Genomic DNA, 19,016 nt, shown 5'->3' on the forward strand with positions numbered 1-19,016 from the left:
GCAGGGAGCAGCCAATAGCAAGACGGCCACACAGAAGTGGGGGTGAGAGGGCATATCGCGGAAGGGTCTTCCGCCATCAATTCGCAAAGACAGATATGAGTGATGATCAGTGCCTGCGCAGACTGAAATTCCGGAAGGACGTCGTCACTGAGATCTGTAATCTCCTGCAGCCAGAATTGGAGCCACAGACATGGGTGAGGACAGCCTTGAGCGTGGCATCGAGGTCATTGTAGCCCTCAACATTTATGCCACAGGCTCGTTTCAAGCTGCCACTGTGAACATCTGCAACATTTCGCAGTTTGCAGCCCACACAGCGATACGGGAGGTGACAGGTGCTCTGTATAGGAGGGCCGACGACATCTCCTGCCCCAGAGAGAAGCAATTGGAGCGCCAGATTGCATTCTTGCAGGGCCCAGGGGATCACTGACTGCACCCACGTAGGTCTCAGGGCACCCCACCAGGCTGAAGAGCAATTCAGAAACCGCAAGGGCTTCAATGTACAACTCATTTGCGGCCACAACCGCAAGATTCTGCAAGTGGATGCCCGGTTTCCTGGCAGCAGCCACGACTCTTTCATACTGTGCCAGAGCGGTGTGCCACGCCTCTTCACTGGTCCCAATGAAGATTGCGGCTGGCTCCTCGGTGACCAGGGCTACGCACTGAGCACTTGGCTCATGAATCCTCTGCGCTACCCTAGAACTGATGGGCAACTCGCGTACAGTGAGAGTGTGACGGCCACCAGGACCATCATCGAACACACTATTGGCATTCTCAAACACAGGTTCCGTTGCCTGGACTGCTCAGAGTGGGGTGCTGCAGTATTCGCCTGGGCATGTCTCCACATTTGTGGTGGTATGTTGCATGCTCCACAACCTGGCCATCATGGGGGCTCAGCCATCGGAGGACGAAGCAGCAGTGGCACCTGCGGAGGAGGAGGAGAACCAGGATGCGGGTGTGCAGCTACGCAGCAGGTGGCGTCCCCATCCTAACCTTGCAAGGGAAGCACAATGCCGTCTCATAGCTGCCCGGCTCACACAAGTCAATGCCCACTTAAGCCTGCATCTGGCCATTTCCATGGACCAACCTGTGAGCTCTCTCACACACTATTCCTGCACACTGAAATGAGAGACCTGATCACAAATTCCAAACACTAAATATTTATTAAAACCCAAACAATGGGTCTCCAAACCACTCACTTAATCCATTATCACGCTTGTCCAACTCCTTATTACTCCTCTTACGCAAACCTATCCTTACACTACGCCGCAGTGTCTCCCCTGTGACTGCCTCACGACTTTGGGAAGACTGCTGTGTGTGTGCAGAGGAAGCTGCAGATGTCCTTCTCAGACGCCCTCGACCAGCTCTGGCCCTGGAAGGCTGGCTGCAGACTGTGCCGCATCCTCCTGTGCGCCTTCAGTCGGAAGTGGCTGGGGTGAAGCCATACTTGGCAGCAATTGCGGAGTGGCAGGTCTCGACTCAGGGCTGCTGTGAACTGGAGAGCCCACATCAGTATCCTGGTCCGGGGAACCAGTGCTGCTCCCCCGGGGCAGCACCCCACCTCCTCCACCAAGCTGCTGGAGCACAGGTCGGTGAGGTGGGGTGGCACCGTTAGGTCCCCGGTGGACCGGGGTGGCCCCAGCCGCAATGGCAGCAGTCAGATCTCACGTAGCCTCTAGCTGAGACTGCATGACAGCAGCCACACTCTGGAAGCCATCAGAGACAACAGCAGTAAGACGCTCCGTGCCCTGTTGCCCAGAGTGCATGAGAGCACTCTGAGCTTCCAGAGCAGCGGAAATCCTGGGCAAAGAAAGGTCGAGGAACTCAAGACACAGCTGCAAAACCTGCCCTTTAAGGCAGCCAGGGAGCTGCATCGTTAGCATGATGGTGTGCATCAAATGGATAGGAGGGGAATTTTGCGGTGCAATCTCCACTCCGCAGGCACACTGCTGAAAGCAGCCCTTACCACTGGGAATTAACACTGCTCCGTTTCGGACAGAAAAAAGCGTAATTTCTTTTTTATTAACACCGCATCCAGATCGGCGGTAACGGACAGTCAAATGCGATGCATTTGCCCCGTTTCGGGCGAGGGGCAATCTCGGCCCCATAGAGTCGAAAAGCCAGGAAGTTATGCTAAACTTGTATAAAACACTAGTTTGGCCCCAGCTGGAGTATTGTGTCCAATTCTGGGCACCACATTTTAGGAAGGATGTGAAGGCTTTGGAGAGCTTTACTAGAATTGTTCCAGGAATACAGTTACAGGGTAGTCTAGAGAAGTTGGGGATGTTCCCCTTGGAGCAGAGAAGGCTAAGAGGAGATAATGGTGTTTAAAATCATGAAGTATTTAGACAGATTAAATAAAGAGAACCTGTTTTCAATGGTTGAAGGAGTGATAATGAGAGGGCACAGAATTAAGGTGATTGGCAAAAGATCCAGAGGCAACATGAGGAAACACTTTCTTACACAACCAGTGGTTAGGTTTTGGAATACACGCCTGATAGGGTGGTGGATACAGATTCAATAGTAGCCTTCAAAAGAGAATTGGATAAATACTTGAAAGAGAAAAATTTGCAGGGATATGGGGAAAGAACGGGTGAGTGATACTAACTGGATTGCTCTTCGAAAAAGCTGGAGCAAACTTGATGGGCCGAATGGTTTCATTCTGTTCTGTACTAATCTATGATTCTATGAAAGGTCATCGACCTGAAATAATATTTTGAACACTTCCAATGATTTTCTGTCGTTTTACGCATTAACAGATTTGCCCAATTTACTGTGGACAGTCTTTGTCTCTGAAGTCAGCCTTAGCTAAATCTAGAATCTTGTGTAGCTGTTTCGCATTACTTCCTTTCAAACACAACAATGAACCCAATCATATTATGATCATGATTAGATAATTTTTTTCGCATCGTTAGGCTGTTAAATAAATCTGGTTCATTGCTCAATATTAAATCTAATATAGCCTGCTCCCTTGTTGGTTCGAGGACATACCCTGAACTCACTCACAAAATTCAGGTGCTAGTCTGCTTATCCCAATCTATGTGAAAGATAAAACCCCCCATTAAAACTACTGTCTTTACTCCATGTTTGTCTAATCTCTGCCTATAAATCTCTGTCTATGAATACATTGCGCTACTTCACAGCTGCTACCAGAGGGCCTATACATGACTTCCACTACAGTTTTAAATCATTTTTTTACTTCTTAATTCTACCCATAAAATCTCCACTGTCTGTTTACCACTTGTTATATCGTCTCTTATTATAGAAGTAATTCCATCCTTACTCACTAATGCTACTCCTCCATCTCCACTAGATTTCCTATCCTTCCTGTAGACCTTATAACCTGGTATATATTCAGTTCCCAGTCCTGACTATTTTAACCATATATCAGTAATGGCTACCATTACTTTCTAAGTTGAATTTGTGCCTGCACTTCATTCAAGTTTTTCCTTCTACTTGTATAAAGTACTGTACACCGTAACCTGTCCTCCTGCTCTAATGTTGTTGTCTCACATGTTTCTTATTTCTCGCTCGTGATTTATTTACTTTACATCTTTCAGTTTTCCCTTTACCTGTAGTGCCTAAAGCAAAATTTCTGACTATTACTCTACTCGCTTCCTTTTCATTTGTTTTAGACTTATTGGCCATGAAATTCGACCTCTTAGCACCGGCTGATGAGGCCAGTTTAGGTAAAAAAAAATAGCAGCCGCCTCGCTTCTGCTCAATTCTAGCACAGAACACGGCAGCTGCCATTTTGGGCAGGTTGTCAGCGCTACCGTTGCCTGTGCTCGCTGCAAATACGGTAATTAGTCAGATCATGACATTGATCAGTGTGCAATGCTGAACTGACGTACAACCTGCCATTTTGGATGTTGCCACTCCGTTTGAGGCCCTCTCCACAGCACGCACAGCTGAATGTGTGTTCAGCTGTATGAAGGACCCCCCCCCACCCACCACCAGCGCTTCTTAAAGGGACACACGCAACTTTCAGGTAAGTTTAGATTTTTGCTTTTGTACTGGTTTATTTACATTTTATTTGAGTAGTGGCTAGGTGTAAATAATTTTAAAAGTTGTTAAAGTGTGACGGGGGTGCAGGATGCTTGCAAGGCTTTGGCTCTTAAAGGAAGGCTTTGGCTCTTAAAGGAAGGCTTCTGAGAACACCACATGCTCCCAGTTATGGGGGCTCTCGTTGCAGTTTCTTCTCTCAGAGGGTTGTAAATCTGTGGAATTCACTGCCTCAGAGAGATGTGGAAGCTGGGACATTGAATAAATTTAAGACAGAAATAGACAGTTTCTTAAACGATAAGGGGTTATGGGGAGCAGGCCTGAATCCATGATCAGTTCAGCCATGATCTTATTGAATGGCGGAGCAGGCTCGAGGAGCCGTATGGCCTACTCCTGTTTCTATTTCTTATGTATTCCTAGTCGATCTCCCTCCCAAGTACTAACCAGGCCTTACTCTACTTAGCATCCGAGATCGGGCTCCCCCAGACCAGTATGGCCGTAGGCACTACAAACCTGTGAGCGTTCTCACAGGTGCATACATTACAACATGTTTCTCTGATCTCCGTATTTATGCATCCTGCTTATGATCATTGGAACTTAAAGCCTCATCCACCTTTGTGTGGGAGATTTGATCATCCCTATTACTCTTAATCAAATCCTAGATGTTTTCTCTCCTTGTTTGCTCTTTTACAAACTGAGTCAAAACACAATCTTCCATTAACTCTCGAAATTCCTTCCCTGTCTTATCAGTAGAGATATTATTGTCCCAGTCAATTTCTGGTAAGATAAAACCTCCAACTACTGTAGTTGGACCCTGACTAGTCACCTTCCTTATCTCATCCACAGTTCTAGATCAAGGCTTTTTTCATTGCCTGGGAGTATAGAGCACACCCCTGGTCATAGTTTACCTCTGTTATCATCTATTAGTTCCTTCCTATTTTTAATAGCTTGATAGACATTGGAAAAGATTGCAATTACTAATAGCTGTCAGATATCGAGACAAAGAAAGAACTTGCATGTGATTGGGACCAAAAGTCTGCAATGTTTGCAGTGCATTTGCGGTGTGATTTAAGTGGGCACGTTGGATTTTGCGGCTGGACCCAGTTATGACATGTGCGACACATTGAGACTACCGGGGTTTGTTCATTTGGAGGCAGGCAGTTTTTGTGTCTGCCCAATTTCCAGATGCTGTTAGCAAAAGAAGAGAGAATGCCCAACAGTTCGACTTCTGTTGTTCCAGTATCATATACGCATGCATGAAGTTTTTTTCTACGCCATGGAAAATTCAATCATACGATGTTATGGAGACAGTACAGATTTGTAGAACTGGAAGAATATGTCAGATTAAATACTTGCACCAGTGAAAACCTTATCAGACCACCTAAATTGATATATTCCATCACAAATTTTTTTCATAGAGTAATATAGCACAGGGTCGTCGTGTCTGAGCTGGCTCTTTGAAAGAGCAATCCAATTTGTCCCATTCTTTTCTCACAACCCTGCAAATCATAGAATAATCATAGAATCATAGAAGTTTACAGCACAGAAGGAGGCCATTTCGGCCCATCGTGTCTGTGCCAGCCAACAAGAGGTTATCCAGCCTAATCCCACTTTCCAGCTCGATGTCTGTAACCCTGCAGGTTACAGCACTTTAAGTGCACATCCGAGTACTTTTTAAATGTGGTGAGGGTTTCTGCTTCTACCACCCTTTCAGGCAGCGAGTTACAGACCCCCACAACCCTCTGTGTGAAGAAATTTCTCCTCAAATCCCCTCTAAACCTTCGACCAATTACTTTAAATTTATGCCCCCTGGTTGTTGATCCCTCTGCTAAGGGAAATAGGCCCTTTCTATCCAGTATATCTAGGCCCCTCATAATTTTATATACCTCAAAGAGGTCTCCCCTCAGCCTCTTCTGTTCCAAGGAAAACAAATCCAGCCTATCTAATCTGTCCTCATAGATCATATTCTCCACTCCCGGCAACATCCTCGTAAATCTCCTCTGTACCCTCTCCAGTGCAATCACGTCTTTCCTGTAATGCGGTGACCAGAACTGCACACAGTACTCAAGCTGTGGCTAACCAGTGATTTATACAGTTCAAGCATAACCCCCCCTGCTCTTGTATTCTATGCCTCGGCTAATAAAGGCAAGCATTCCGTGTGCCTTCTTAACCACCTTATCTACCTGGCCTGCCACTTTCAGGGATCTGTGGACATGCACTCCAAGGTCCCTTTGTTCCTCTACACTTCTCAGTATCCTACCATTTAATGTGTATTCCCTTTCCTTGTTAGCCCTCCCCAAATGCATTACCTCAGACTTCTCTGAATTAAATTCCATTTGCCACTCTTCTGCCCACCTGACCAGTTGATTGATATCTTCCTGCAGTGCGCAGCTTTCTTCATTATCAACCACACAGCCGATTTTAGTATCATCTGCAAACTTCTTCATCATAACCCCAATATTCAAGTCTAGATCATTGATATATATCACAAAAAGCAAGGGACCCAGTACTGAGCCCTGCAGAACCCCACTGGAAACATCCTTCCAGTCGCAAAAACACCTATTACCCTTTGCTTTCTGCCTCTGAGCCAATGTTGGATCCAACTTGCCACTTTGCCCTGGATCCCATGGGCTTTTACTTTGCCATGTGGGACCTTATCAAAAGCTTTGCTAAAATCCATATACACTACATCATACGCTTTGCCTTCATCGACCCTTCTGGTTACCTCCTCGAAAAATTCAATCAAGTTAGTCAGACACGACCTTCCCTTAACAAATCCATGCTGACTGTCCTCGATTAATCCATGTCTTTCTAAGTGAAGATTTATCCTGTCCTTCAGGACTTTTTCCAATAATTTTCCCACCACTGAGGTTAGGCTGACTGAAATTATTCCTTTTCTACTGGTTCAGAATATCAGCTGACATTTTCATTTCAGATTCCCTGACAGGAAGAGTTTGAGTGTCAGTCAGGTGATATGGATGTTGGTTGGGGAAAGACTGAGTAAATACAGAAAGTGCTGGAATACTCAGCAGGTCAGGCAGCATTTGTGGAGAGAGAAACAGAGTGAACATTTCAGGTCGATGACTTTTTGAAAATGTTAACTTTCTTTCTTTCTGCACAGATGTTGCCTGACCTGCTGAGCATTTCCAATACTTTGTTTTTATTTCGGTTTTCCAGCATCCGTAGTATTTTGCTTTTGTTAAAGTTCTGAGTAGTTTTGTTGTGTAGAATATACTTTTATTGGAAACCTACATCTTATTGTTTACTTAGGTGTCCAAAGACCTTAAATCGACTGTAACAAAAGCATTTGGAATTTTTAAGTCCAAGCTTGAATTTGACCTTCATGAAAAGAGGTAAGAATCCAGAATCACAAGGTAAATACTGATGAGGACGGCCATTTTGCGCACCTTATCTCATCCATCTTATAAACTTACAAATCCCCAATCACAGCCTTCAATCGTCTCTTACATTACCAGATTTTCAGAGGAAAGCTCTGCTCTCAGCATTGAGTCTCACATGATTGCAGCACAGATTGGAGAATGAGGCACGGAGGTTAGCACATTCAGTTTGTGCACTTCCGATTCTCCAGGCATTGAAACGATGGCTGGAAAATCCAGATTGCTGACCTCTTCATTATTGCCATTTAAAAATGATACAAATGTGTAAGAACCTCTGCTGGTAAGGAATAGCGGTTATACTCATTTCTAATTGGCAATGTGAAGCTAAAATCAATCTATTATATTATTTTTGATCAAAGTCTTTATATACTAAGTTTAAATATTAGAGTAATGTTTGCCACCAAGTAATGATAAATATTATGTGGAATATTTGGGATTAAAGCTCCTCTCTCGAAAATTACATGTGACAAAAGGTTTTCCTGTATGTGAATAGTGAAATAAAAAGTTCAGCCTACAATTTATATCCATGGGAGAAAAGTGGATTTGGGGGGCCGGGTGGGAGGATGTCATCTATGGCTCATAATGCTGAAGCATAGATAATGTCGGTGTAACTAAATTATGTAATTTAGGGTCATATTTTCTTCTTTTCCCCAAAAAGGGGTTGAATGCTTTTTCCCCTTTTTCGTTTAAAGATGCCATTCTTGGTGACTGCGGAAATTTTGGTCAGAATTTTTGCCACCATTCTGCGCCATTTTTTTGGCGTACGCTGTTTTTTTTGGAGCAGACTAAAATCTGCAAGTTTCGCCAAAGTTTCTGCGCCATCCCAAACTACTTACGGCTGATTTTTTTTTAGTTCACGATTTTTTGACGTCACAGGGGATGCCGGCTGCGCCATTTCTGGCCATTTAAGTGAGTTTGGCCAACTAGGATTTTTTCAAAAACGGCGCAGTGCACCGTTCTGAAAGACCTTACCTGAACTTAAGAAAATCAGCGCAGAGAAGATGCTATTGTTCTAGCGGAGCTGAAGACACGGCACCGGGGACGGGGGGCCTTTCGGCCCGGAATAGCAGCAGCACCGATGACTCTAACTGTAAATTTATATTAAGCCACTGAGGAAAACTATTAGGTACATTAGTGCACTACAGGTGTAATTAAGAGAACCTCTGGGATGTTTTTGAGATGTCACAACCAGTCTTTCTGCCATATCTTTCTGGCCCGTTACATCCTCTATATTATATTCACATCATGGGGTCATGGTTGAGTTTACAAAGAGACAAATCAATTTTTAAAAATTAGGCTCTTGGAATGCTTACACCTGTAATGAAAATAGAAGTTCTTAGGGAGAGAAAAATCAGCAATGACACTACAGGATAAATTCAGCGTCCCTCATTACCCTGGCAACCTCAGTTTTTCGCACAGACCTTAAGCTCCACCTACAGAGCTTAAGGACAATCTGCGCCACTCCAAAATGAAAGTTTATTCCGACAAAACTTGCAACTTTTTCTGGGTGCCTCTACAACTGTGCCACAAATCGGCAGCGTGGAAAATTGGCCCCATGGAGTCTACCCTCCTTCCCCCTCGGGAATATGTAATCCTGGGACAATGCATACTGCAATGATGTTTAGTATTTTCTTGTGTGGATTTCACTCTTATTTCCACATTTATGTAACAATAGGACTTCTAATTTAGGTATGCTATAGATTAATGATTATATTCATGCACTCAATGATTCCTTCTGTACCTTGGGAAAGCCATCATTTAGTCAAATATCAGCTGCTCCTACTGCTAGAGGCTGAACTTTAAGTATCCAGTCACATGGCAATACAAGGTTTCAATTAATTCCTCGATGGAATACGAACAATAAATTGAGTCTGTCCCACACAATTGCGATACCTTGTGTATCACAACATATAGACTCCACCCCACCCAAAATCATTTAATTTTAATTAATGTTAAATATGTGAGGTGTTTTATTTATTTATTATGCTACGTTTCGGTGTTTTAGAGGTTTTCTCATTGATAATAATGGGAGTCCATACAAACAGCTCCCATTTTATCAATGAGAATACTGCATAGTGATTGGTGGTCCAGGCTCACGTGACTCCAGCTTGTACGTACGTACCTGAAAGGCATCGCCCCATGCGCTGCGCAGCGAATCTAGGCCTCCAACTGGGATCTCTACATTCCTCCGGGACCACCAGGTACTTCCGTAGATTTTTGGAGGGTTGGAGGCGTTCGTATGAAGGAAACCTCCGACCGCAATTTTCCACCCATTTGTGTTTTATAATGCTCTCCTTTCGTTATGTAAAACATGCTAACTATCAAATTTTCTTTCATTTTAGATGGAAGTCCTTCAGAGGAAAGATTAAAACTCAGGGCAAGAATCCAAAGCCAAGAATATGGCAGCTGGTGACCACATCTCTGCAAAATGAATTCAAAATAAATGAAATTGAGCAAAACATGAAATTAAAGTCTGACTTCAGCAATATGATCAAAATGGTATGTTAGAATTTCATATTTGGAGCTAAAATTTCCACTTGGTAGGAACACTCTTACTATCATGAGCTGGGTGAGTACTAACTGGGAAAACCAACATCCAGTGATGTTATTCGACCCCATTCATTTTCTGATTGGGCTTAATCCTTTAATTAGACATCTTTCCTCATTTACTAGTGAATGCTTGCTTAGAAACATAGAAAATAGTAGGAGTAGGCCATTCGGCCCTTCGAGTCTGCACCACCATTCAATAAGATCATGGCTGATCGCTCACCTCAGTACCCCTTTCCTGCTTTCTCTCCATACCCCTTGATCCCTTTAGTGGCTTAACTGAGCGAGAGCTTAGTTAAGTTTGCATCCTACTTGCTAATGAGGGCTTGTAGTAGTATTGAAGGATTTCCAAATCTTTGGGCAGAAATCTCACTCAGCATTATTTCCACCCGTTTATGTTGCACATTAAAGATAAGCTGTATGTGGAAGGGAGTTCTTAATATGACAGAGAGGTTTGCTTGGGTTTTTGAAGAGGCTTGTTATTTCCCTTCTTTTTCGTTCCTGGGATGTAGGCATCGCTGGTAAGGCCAGCATTTATTGCCCATCCCTAATTGCCCTGGAATTCCAGGATTTTGACTCAGCGACAATGAAGGAACGCCGATATATTTCCAAGTCAGGATAGTGTGTGACTTAGAGGGGAACCTGGAGGTGGTGGTGTTCCTACTGCAGCCACGGTGTGCTGGTGGTAGAGGGAGTGAATGTTTAAGGTGGTGGAAGGGGTGCCAAAACAGGCTGCATTGTCTTGGATGGTGTCGAGCTTCTTGAATGATGTGGAGATGCACTCATCCAGCAAGTGGGAAGTATTCCATCACACTCCTGACTTGTGCCTTGTAGATGGTGGAAAGTCTTTGGGGAGTCAGGAGGTGAGACACTCGCTGCAGAATACCCAGCCTCTGACCTGCTTTTGTAGTATTTATGTGGCTGGTCCAATTAAGTTTCCGGTCAATGGTGACCCCCAGCATGTTGATGGTGGGGGATTCCATGATGGTAATGCTGTTGAATGTCAAGGGGTGGTGGTTAGATTCTCTCTGGTTGCAGATAGTCATTGCCTGGCACTTGTGTGGTGTGAATGTTACTTGCCACTTATCAGCCCAAGCCTAAATGTCCTCCAGATCTTGCTTCCTGTGGGTATGGATTGCTTCATTATCTGAGGAGTTGCGAATGGCACTGAACACTGCAATCATCGGCAAACATCCCCACTTCTGACCTTATGATGGAGGGAAGGTCATTGATGAAGCTGCTGAAGATGGTTGGGCCTAGGACATTGCCCTGAGGAACTCCTGCAGCGATGTCCTGGGGCTGAATTTATTGACCTCCAACAACCACAACCATCTTCCTTTGTGCTAGTGCCCCTTGATGCCACACTCGGTCAAATGCTGCCTTGATGTCAAGGGCAGTCACTCTCACCTCAGCTCTGGAATTCAGCTCTTCTGTCCATGTTTAGACCAAGATTGTAATGAGGTCTGGAGCTGAGTGGGCCTGGCGGAATTTTCTGTTTTGAACAGAACATGTACTGTGTTTATGTTGACAGGAAAGCAGCCAATGAATGTTTTGAAAATTACCAGAAAGTGAACTGTAAATAAAGCATTTGTAAATGTGCAGCAGAACAGAAAGATCTTTAAAGAAGAGGGGTTGTATGAAATGGCTGTTCGTCAATGGGAATCAGGGGAAAACTCTCCACTGGCTGGAGTCATACCAAGCACAAAGGAAGATGGTTGTGATTGTTGGAGGTCACATCATCACAGCCCCAGGACATCGCTGCAGGAGTTCCTCAGGGCAGTGTCCTAGGCCCAACAATCTTCAGCTGCTTCATCAATGACCTTCCCTCCATCATAAGGGTAGAAGTGGGGATGTTTGCTAATTAATGCACAGTGTTCAGTTCCATTTGCAAATCCTCAGAAAATGAAGCAGTCCATGCCCACATGCAGCAAGACCTGGAGGACGTTCAGGTTTGGGCTGATAAGTGGCAAGTAACATTCGTGCCACCATCTCCAACAAGTAAGAGTCTAAACACCTCTCCATGATAGTAAACTGCATTACCATTGCCGAATTCCCCACCATCAACATACTGGGGGTCACCATTGACCAGAAACTTAACTGAACCAGCCACGTAAATATTGTGGCTGCAATAGCAGGTCAGAGGCTGGGTATTCTGTGGCGAGTGTCTCACCTCCTGACTCCACAAAGCATTTCCACCATCTCAAGGCACAAGTCAGGAGTGTGATGGAATACTCTCCACTTGTCTGGATGAGTGCAGCTCCAACAACACTCAAAAAGCTCAACCATCCAGGACAAAGCAGCCCGCTTGATTGGCAACCCATCCACCACCTTTAACATTTATTCCCTCCAACACTGGCATACCATGGCTGCAGTGTGTACCATCTATAAGATGCACTGCAGTAACTCACCATGGCTTCTTTGGTATCACCTCGCAAACCCATGACTTCTACTACCTAGAAGCACAAGGGCAGCAGGCGCAAGAGAGCACCATCACCTGCAAGTTCCCCTCCAAGTAACACACCATCCTCACTTGAAAATATCTCACCTTTCCTTCATCGCTGGATCAAAATCCTGGAACTCCCTCCCAAACAGCACTGTGGGAGTAACTTCACCACATGGACTGCAGCGGTTCAAGAAGGCAGCTCACCGCCACCTTCTCAAGGGCAATTAGGGGTGGGCAATAAATGCTGGCTTTGCCAGCGACTCCCACATCCCAGAACGAATAATTTAAAAAAATACAAACTTTCACTCCAGCTCAGGGAGCAACAGGCATCTAATTTCAAACTACAAATCCCAGTGGCCATGTTTTCAGCCACCTAGGTCTTATGCTCTAGAATTCCTTCTCTAAACCCCTCCACTTCCCCCTCCTTTAAGACCTTCCTTATAACTTACTTCTTTGAGCAAAATTTTATCAGCCCTCCTAATATCTCCTTCTTTGGCTCACTGTTGATTTTTGTCCAATTGTGCCTCTGTAAAATGTAAAGAGGCAATTTTCGATGTTAAAGAAGCTATATCAATGCCAGCTATTGATATTAGTTACTTCTTTAGTAATTCAACCGATATAATGAAATGCTAGAAGTTACAGTGCCAAAAGAGAGAAGAATTTTGGTTCGAATGATAGCTGGAGTATGAAGTAGAAACATTTATACCATTCCAGCTTGGAAATAACCTCAATGTTGGAGCAAAGTAGGAGGAGCTTTATTCTACAGCTGGCCTGTGTTACAATTGCCCTTTCATGTATGATGTTGACAATGGGGAAAATATTCTGTTCCACAATACTAACATCTCTTACTTGGGTAAGCCCAAAATAAAATACTGGCACGGATTTTGCGGACAGCTTTTGCATGGCAACTAACAATTATTAGAGATCCGTTTCGGCGCGGCACCCTCTATAGAGAATGTAGGGCATGTGTGAAAAGAGAAAACAACAGCATATCTCTTCAACCAATCAGACTGAAGAATCCTTACGGAGACTTGCAGGTCCCAATATTTACTGGACAGAGATTTCCAAGCCGAAGGGAAGGAGTTCGAACACTGGAATTTTGACTCCACTGCGTGCGTGCGTGCTTTTTCAAAATTGATTGACAGGCTTGGCTCCTTGTCGGGCAGGGAATGCTGCAGCAAAGGCCGCAGCTCAGGAGTAGGTAGATTTCCTGCTTAGAGATCGCAGGGGGTTGGGGGGATGGTTTGTAGGGTCAGTGGGTGATCGCGGGGATCAGAGACATATTGAGGGCTGATTTGGTGGGGGGGGGTCGGTGATTGGGGGGGTCCGATCACGGCAAGGGGGGATTCAAATCGCAGGGAGGGAAGCAGGTTAGCTTGGGGGAGGGTGGAATGAAGCACTCATGCTCCTCCTGACCCACAAGTAGTGCTGGAAAGCCACTTACCTCCTCGCAGCAGTCCTCGCCTCCCATTAGCTGCCACGTTTCCAAGGCCCGGGAAACCCAGGCCGGTCAGGTAACTAGTTAACTTTAAAATGGAGATAAAATCTACCCATCCCGCCATTGTTGAACCCGACAGTGGGCGGGTTGGAAGTGGTTTGCATCAGGTTTGAGGTTGTTAAGTGTTTACATCCCACCTGTTTTTAGGGGTTAAAATTCACCTCGCAGAGTCTAAATCAGGAAGCATAAATTAGAATATTTAATTCAATGTAAAAGCATGTAGAGAAAGCAAAATAAAAGGAGGGAAAGAAAGATGTGATTATATGAGAGAAATAAAAGCGACAGAAAGAAAACATTAAAAATTATATATTTTTTTTATTTTTTTGAAATCTCCAACGATAAGTTCTGAAGGAGTAAGATTCCACACTTGTAAAAGTAAATTTCCAGAACCAGAGAGCTTGTTTGACAGTAATTATCATGCCGTTAAAAATTCACTTGCACCTGAATGCACCAGCCCTAACTTTTTCTGGCATGCTTAGTGGGTAACTAGTGGATAAATATCGCAACTTCACGCCTTTCCTGTACTTTAATGCCGAATCTCTCGGCGTGGCACTGGTGTAGCGCACCTTCTAGAGGAGATGGGCAACTTGGAATGCAACTTCATAATTTCCACATTTATCTGCGCATTTGGGGATGCCAGAAGTTGCTATCCAATTTATTCCTACCGCAAAATCCGCACCATAAAAATAATGAGCATGGGGTTACCCTATGCCCCAGAATATAAATTCACTGAGTGCATTGTGCAATGCAAATCATTAGGTTCCAGGTTTGATTCTTGGTTTGTGCTGAAGGCAAATTTTAGCCAAGGTGCGAGTGAGGTACCACAATTGTCCTCGTTATTTCTAGGTGAGGGAAGAGAAAAATCGATCACTAATCAACATCTCCTGTTGGATGTGCATGTGTCGATTTCAGGCAAAGATAGGATTAGGAAGGCCTCCAATGACCCTATAGCGAACCATCCCCAAAATCCAGGATATGCAGCCTTGTGTAAGCGACAGGATGCTCCCATCAAGGATCTGTGCCGCTGACCCTGCCAAGTTATGACCCGTTGATTTAAATGCTGCTAGCAGGGACCCACCTGCCCCAGAGGCTGCATACTGCAGCGGAAGAGTGTTGCCCCCTCCCCAGAAAGTGGTAGTAACTGCCTCCTCGGCCTCGTATACTCACTGTTCAAATGTCCAGGCCACAATTCAGACCTGGACTCCAGGTCAATCTCACATTATTTAGTCGGCCTTGTTTCAACCAGATAACTAGCTGTGATTCGCTCTATTACTAAGAGGCCACGGGCATGGGATCTCCCTCGCCGGATGTCCAAGACCCCTCTCCTATGCCACTGGTCTTGTAAGGGCGGTCGGAAGTACTGCGCTGTACATGCCTGACAGGACCTCTAATCTAAGGCCCTGACCCGTACTTAATTTTTGGCCCTTTGGCACATTCCCACCTGAGTTACGGCAAGAGTGTGTCGGAAAGGCTGATTTTTTTCAGCTCCACATGATTCAGGTTCAAACATCAAGAATGATCACTTGAGTAAGGTACTGAAAGGTTGCAATATTTGGAACCATAACCCAGGTCAAGTAATAGAGAGCAGGGATAAAGGGTAGAAATGTAAAAAGAAAAAAAACTGACAACATTACCTCATTCCTTATTGATTTTTCATTTTTACCTTATTGTACTCAGAATAATTGAAAACAAATCCTGCAGTAGTATAATTCTTAATACTGTAATGCATTCTTTGGCACTTGAAGCCATAAAAACTCCCATGTTATTTCCCAGTTCTGAACAAGTTCTAATTTAAAAGAGAAGAGGTGAAAGTGCTCCCAAAATGTATATTTGAGGAAAAAATGATATTAAAATTGGTTAGACTTTTTTTTTCCAAGTGCCAGTTTTCTTACCCACACCACAGCAGGAAGTGTGATTTTCCGCAGCTTGCGGACCTGGATCGGCTGTCAGGCTGGTCTGAAATTGTGGCCTCCTGTTGTTTCCCATTGAGCTGCTCTGGGTTGCTGCTCATGATGATATCATAGATCGCCAGTGCAGAGCAGAAGCCTGATTTCACAGGCCTTCTGGCAGATAAGGAAATTGACCCATTTTAAAAAGTAAAGTGTTAAATCATATTTTGACGAGTGCTTCCTTTTAAGTTTAGGTTAACATTTTTCAGACTTTTTTTGTCCCTAACGTTACTTTTTTCAAAGTAAATAGAACAATTTTTAAAACATAGTGCAGAGATACTATTGTTTTATTTTTAAAAGCACAGAAGAGTAATGATAGTAATTGTGATTCTGTGAATATTTCTCTGTGACTGTGGCAAGGAATTGCTTTTATTATAGTAGTAGGCGGGTTTTGGAATGTAATCATCATCATCATAAGCAGTCCCTCAGAATCGAGGAAGACTTGCTTCAACTCTAAAAATGTGTCCTTAGATGTCTAAACAGTCCAATACGAGAACCACAGTCCCTATCACAGATGGGACAGATAGTCGTTGAGGGAAAGGGTGGGTGGGACAGGTTTGCTGCACACTCTTTTTGCTGCCTGCGCTTGATTTCTGCATGCTCTCGGAGATGAGACTCAAGGTGCTCAGCGCCCTCACGGATGCACTTCCTCCACTTAGGGCGATCATTGGCCAGGGACTCCCAGGTGTCAGTGGGGATGTTGCACTTTATCAGGGAGGCTTTGAGGGTGTCCTTGTAACGTTTCCTCTGCCCACCTTTGGCTCATTTGCTATGAAGGCGTTCCGAGTAGAGCGCTTGCTTTGGGAGTCTTGTGTCTGGCATGTGAACAATGTGGCCTGCCCAGCGGAGCTGATCAAGTGTGGTCATTGCTTCAATGCTGGGGATGTTGGCCTGGTCGAGGACGCTAATGTTGGTGCATCTGTCCTCCCAGGGGATTTGTAGGATCTTACGGAGACATCGTTGGTGGTACTTCTCCAGTGACTTGAGGTGTCTACTGTACATGATCCATGTCTCTGAGCCATACAGGAGGGCGGGTATTACTACAGCCCTGTAGACCATGAGCTTAGTGGCAAATTTGAGGGCCTGATCTTTGAACACGCTTTTCCTCAGGCGGCCGAAGGCTGCACTGGCGCACTGGAGTCGTCAGTGTCTGCTGTTGTTGCTAAGAATCTCCCGAGGTATGGGAAGTGGTCCATGTTGTCCAGGGCCGGGCTGTGGATCTTGATGACTGGGGGGGCAGTGCTGTGGGGCGAGGACAGATTGGCAGAGGACCTTTGTCTTACGGATGTTTAGCGTAAGGCCCATGCTTTCATACGCATCAGTGAATACGTTGACTATGTCCTGGAGTTCAGCCTCTGTATGTGCGCAGACGCAGGCGTCATCCGCATACAGTAGCTCGATGACAGAGGTTGGGGTAGTCTTGGACCTGGCCTGGAAACAACGAAGGTTGAACAGGTTCCCACTGGTTCTGTAGTTTAGTTCCATTCCAGCGGGAAACTTGTTGAATAATGGCTGATTGCTAAAACATCATAACCCAATGTACAGCCTCAAAAATACTACTAAGGCAGTGGAATTTTCATTTAAGTTTGGAGGATTTTTTGCTGTCACTGTGAGCAAGACTATAGAATTACATATAATGTACAGAAGAGGAAGAGGCCATTCAGCCCAATGGGTCCATGCAGTTATTTATGTTCCACATGAGCCTCTTCCCACCCTATTACATCAAACCCCATCAACATATCCTTCCAGGATGGAGGTTTCTGACAACGTAGATGTCAAATGTTAAGCTTTCCTGCTGGTTGGTATTCACAATATGCATACATCCGTAAGACAAAGGTCCTCCACCAGCCTGTCCTCACCGCACAGCACTGTGCCCCAGTCATCAAGATCCACGGTGCAGCCCTGGACAACGTGGACCACTTCCCATATCTCGGGAGCCTCCTATCAACAAGAGCAGGCATCAACGACGAGATCCAACACTGCCTCCAGTGCGCCAGTGCAGCCTTCGGCCACCTGAGGAAAAGAGTGTTTGAAGACCAGGCCCTCAAAGCTACCACAAAGCTCATGGTCTACAGGGCTGTAGTAATACCTGCCCTCTTGTATGGCTCAGAGACATCGACCATGTACAGTAGGCACCTCAAGTTGTTGGAGAAAAATCACCAGCGATGTCTCTGCAAGATCCTACAAATCACCTGGGAGGACAGGCACACCAACATCATTCCGACTAACATCCCCAGCATTGAAGCACTGACCGCACTCGATCAGCTCCGCTGGGCAGGCCATGTAGTCCGCATGCCAGATACGAGACTCCCAAAGCAAGTGCTCTAGTCGGAGCTCCTTCACGGCAAATGAGCCAAAGGTGGGCAGAGGAAACGTTACAAGGACACCCTCAAAGCCTCCCTGATAAAGTGCAACATCCCCACTGACACCTGGGGGTCCCTGGCCAAAGACCGCCCTAAGTGGAGGAAGTGCATCCGAGAGGGCGCCGAGCACCTCGAGTCTCAACGCCGAGAACATGCAGAAATCAAGCGCAGCCAGCGGAAAGAGTGTGCGGCAAACCTGTCCCACCCACCCCTTACCTCAACGACTATCTGTCCCACCTGTGACAGAGTCTGTCGCTCTCGTATTGGACTGTTCAGCCACCAAAGAATTCACTTCAGGAATGGAAGCAAATCTTCTCGATTCCGAGGGACTGCCTATGATGATGATGATGATGGCACCTCTGAGGTCATATTTGCTGCAAGTAAAATATATATATTGAGTTATTGTTTCATGGTATTTAAAAATACTATCATCTTTGTTTGATGACTTTCAGCATCTGTGAGCCACCTTCTCGTGGGGTCGTGAATCTTTGGAATTCTCTACCCCAGTAAGCTTTGGAGGCTGAGTCATTGAATATATTCAAGGCGGAGATGGACAGATTTTTGAACTAAAGGGGAGTCAAGGGTTATGGGGAACAGCCAGGAAAGTGGAGTTGAGGCCAAGATCAGATCAGCAATGATCATATTGAATGGCAGAGCAGGCTCGAGGAGCCAAATGGCCTACTCCTGCTCCTATTTCTTATGTTCTTCTCAAGGATGACTACAGGTGGGTAATAAATATCGGCCTTATCAGAGATGCTCACATCAAAAGAATACATTTTTAAAACTCAATCCGAAATTCATAGGGAAAGTGAAGGA

At 45.1% G+C, this 19,016-nt stretch overlaps 1 protein-coding gene across 6 annotated transcripts in view; it reads left to right on the plus strand.

Annotated features, from left to right (window-relative positions):
* Positions 1-19,016, plus strand: part of LOC139250576 (uncharacterized) — a 336,890-nt gene that overhangs the window by 316,052 nt on the left and 1,822 nt on the right. For all 6 annotated transcript variants that reach the window (XM_070872975.1, XM_070872969.1, XM_070872972.1 and 3 more), the window contains 2 exons: positions 7,273-7,355; positions 9,743-9,899. In XM_070872975.1, coding sequence (XP_070729076.1) covers positions 7,273-7,355; positions 9,743-9,899 — 240 coding nt within the window. The remainder of the gene's footprint in view (positions 1-7,272; positions 7,356-9,742; positions 9,900-19,016) is intronic.

The sequence above is a fragment of the Pristiophorus japonicus genome, unplaced genomic scaffold (assembly GCF_044704955.1).
Source record: "Pristiophorus japonicus isolate sPriJap1 unplaced genomic scaffold, sPriJap1.hap1 HAP1_SCAFFOLD_393, whole genome shotgun sequence".
Classification (NCBI taxonomy): domain Eukaryota; kingdom Metazoa; phylum Chordata; class Chondrichthyes; family Pristiophoridae; genus Pristiophorus; species Pristiophorus japonicus.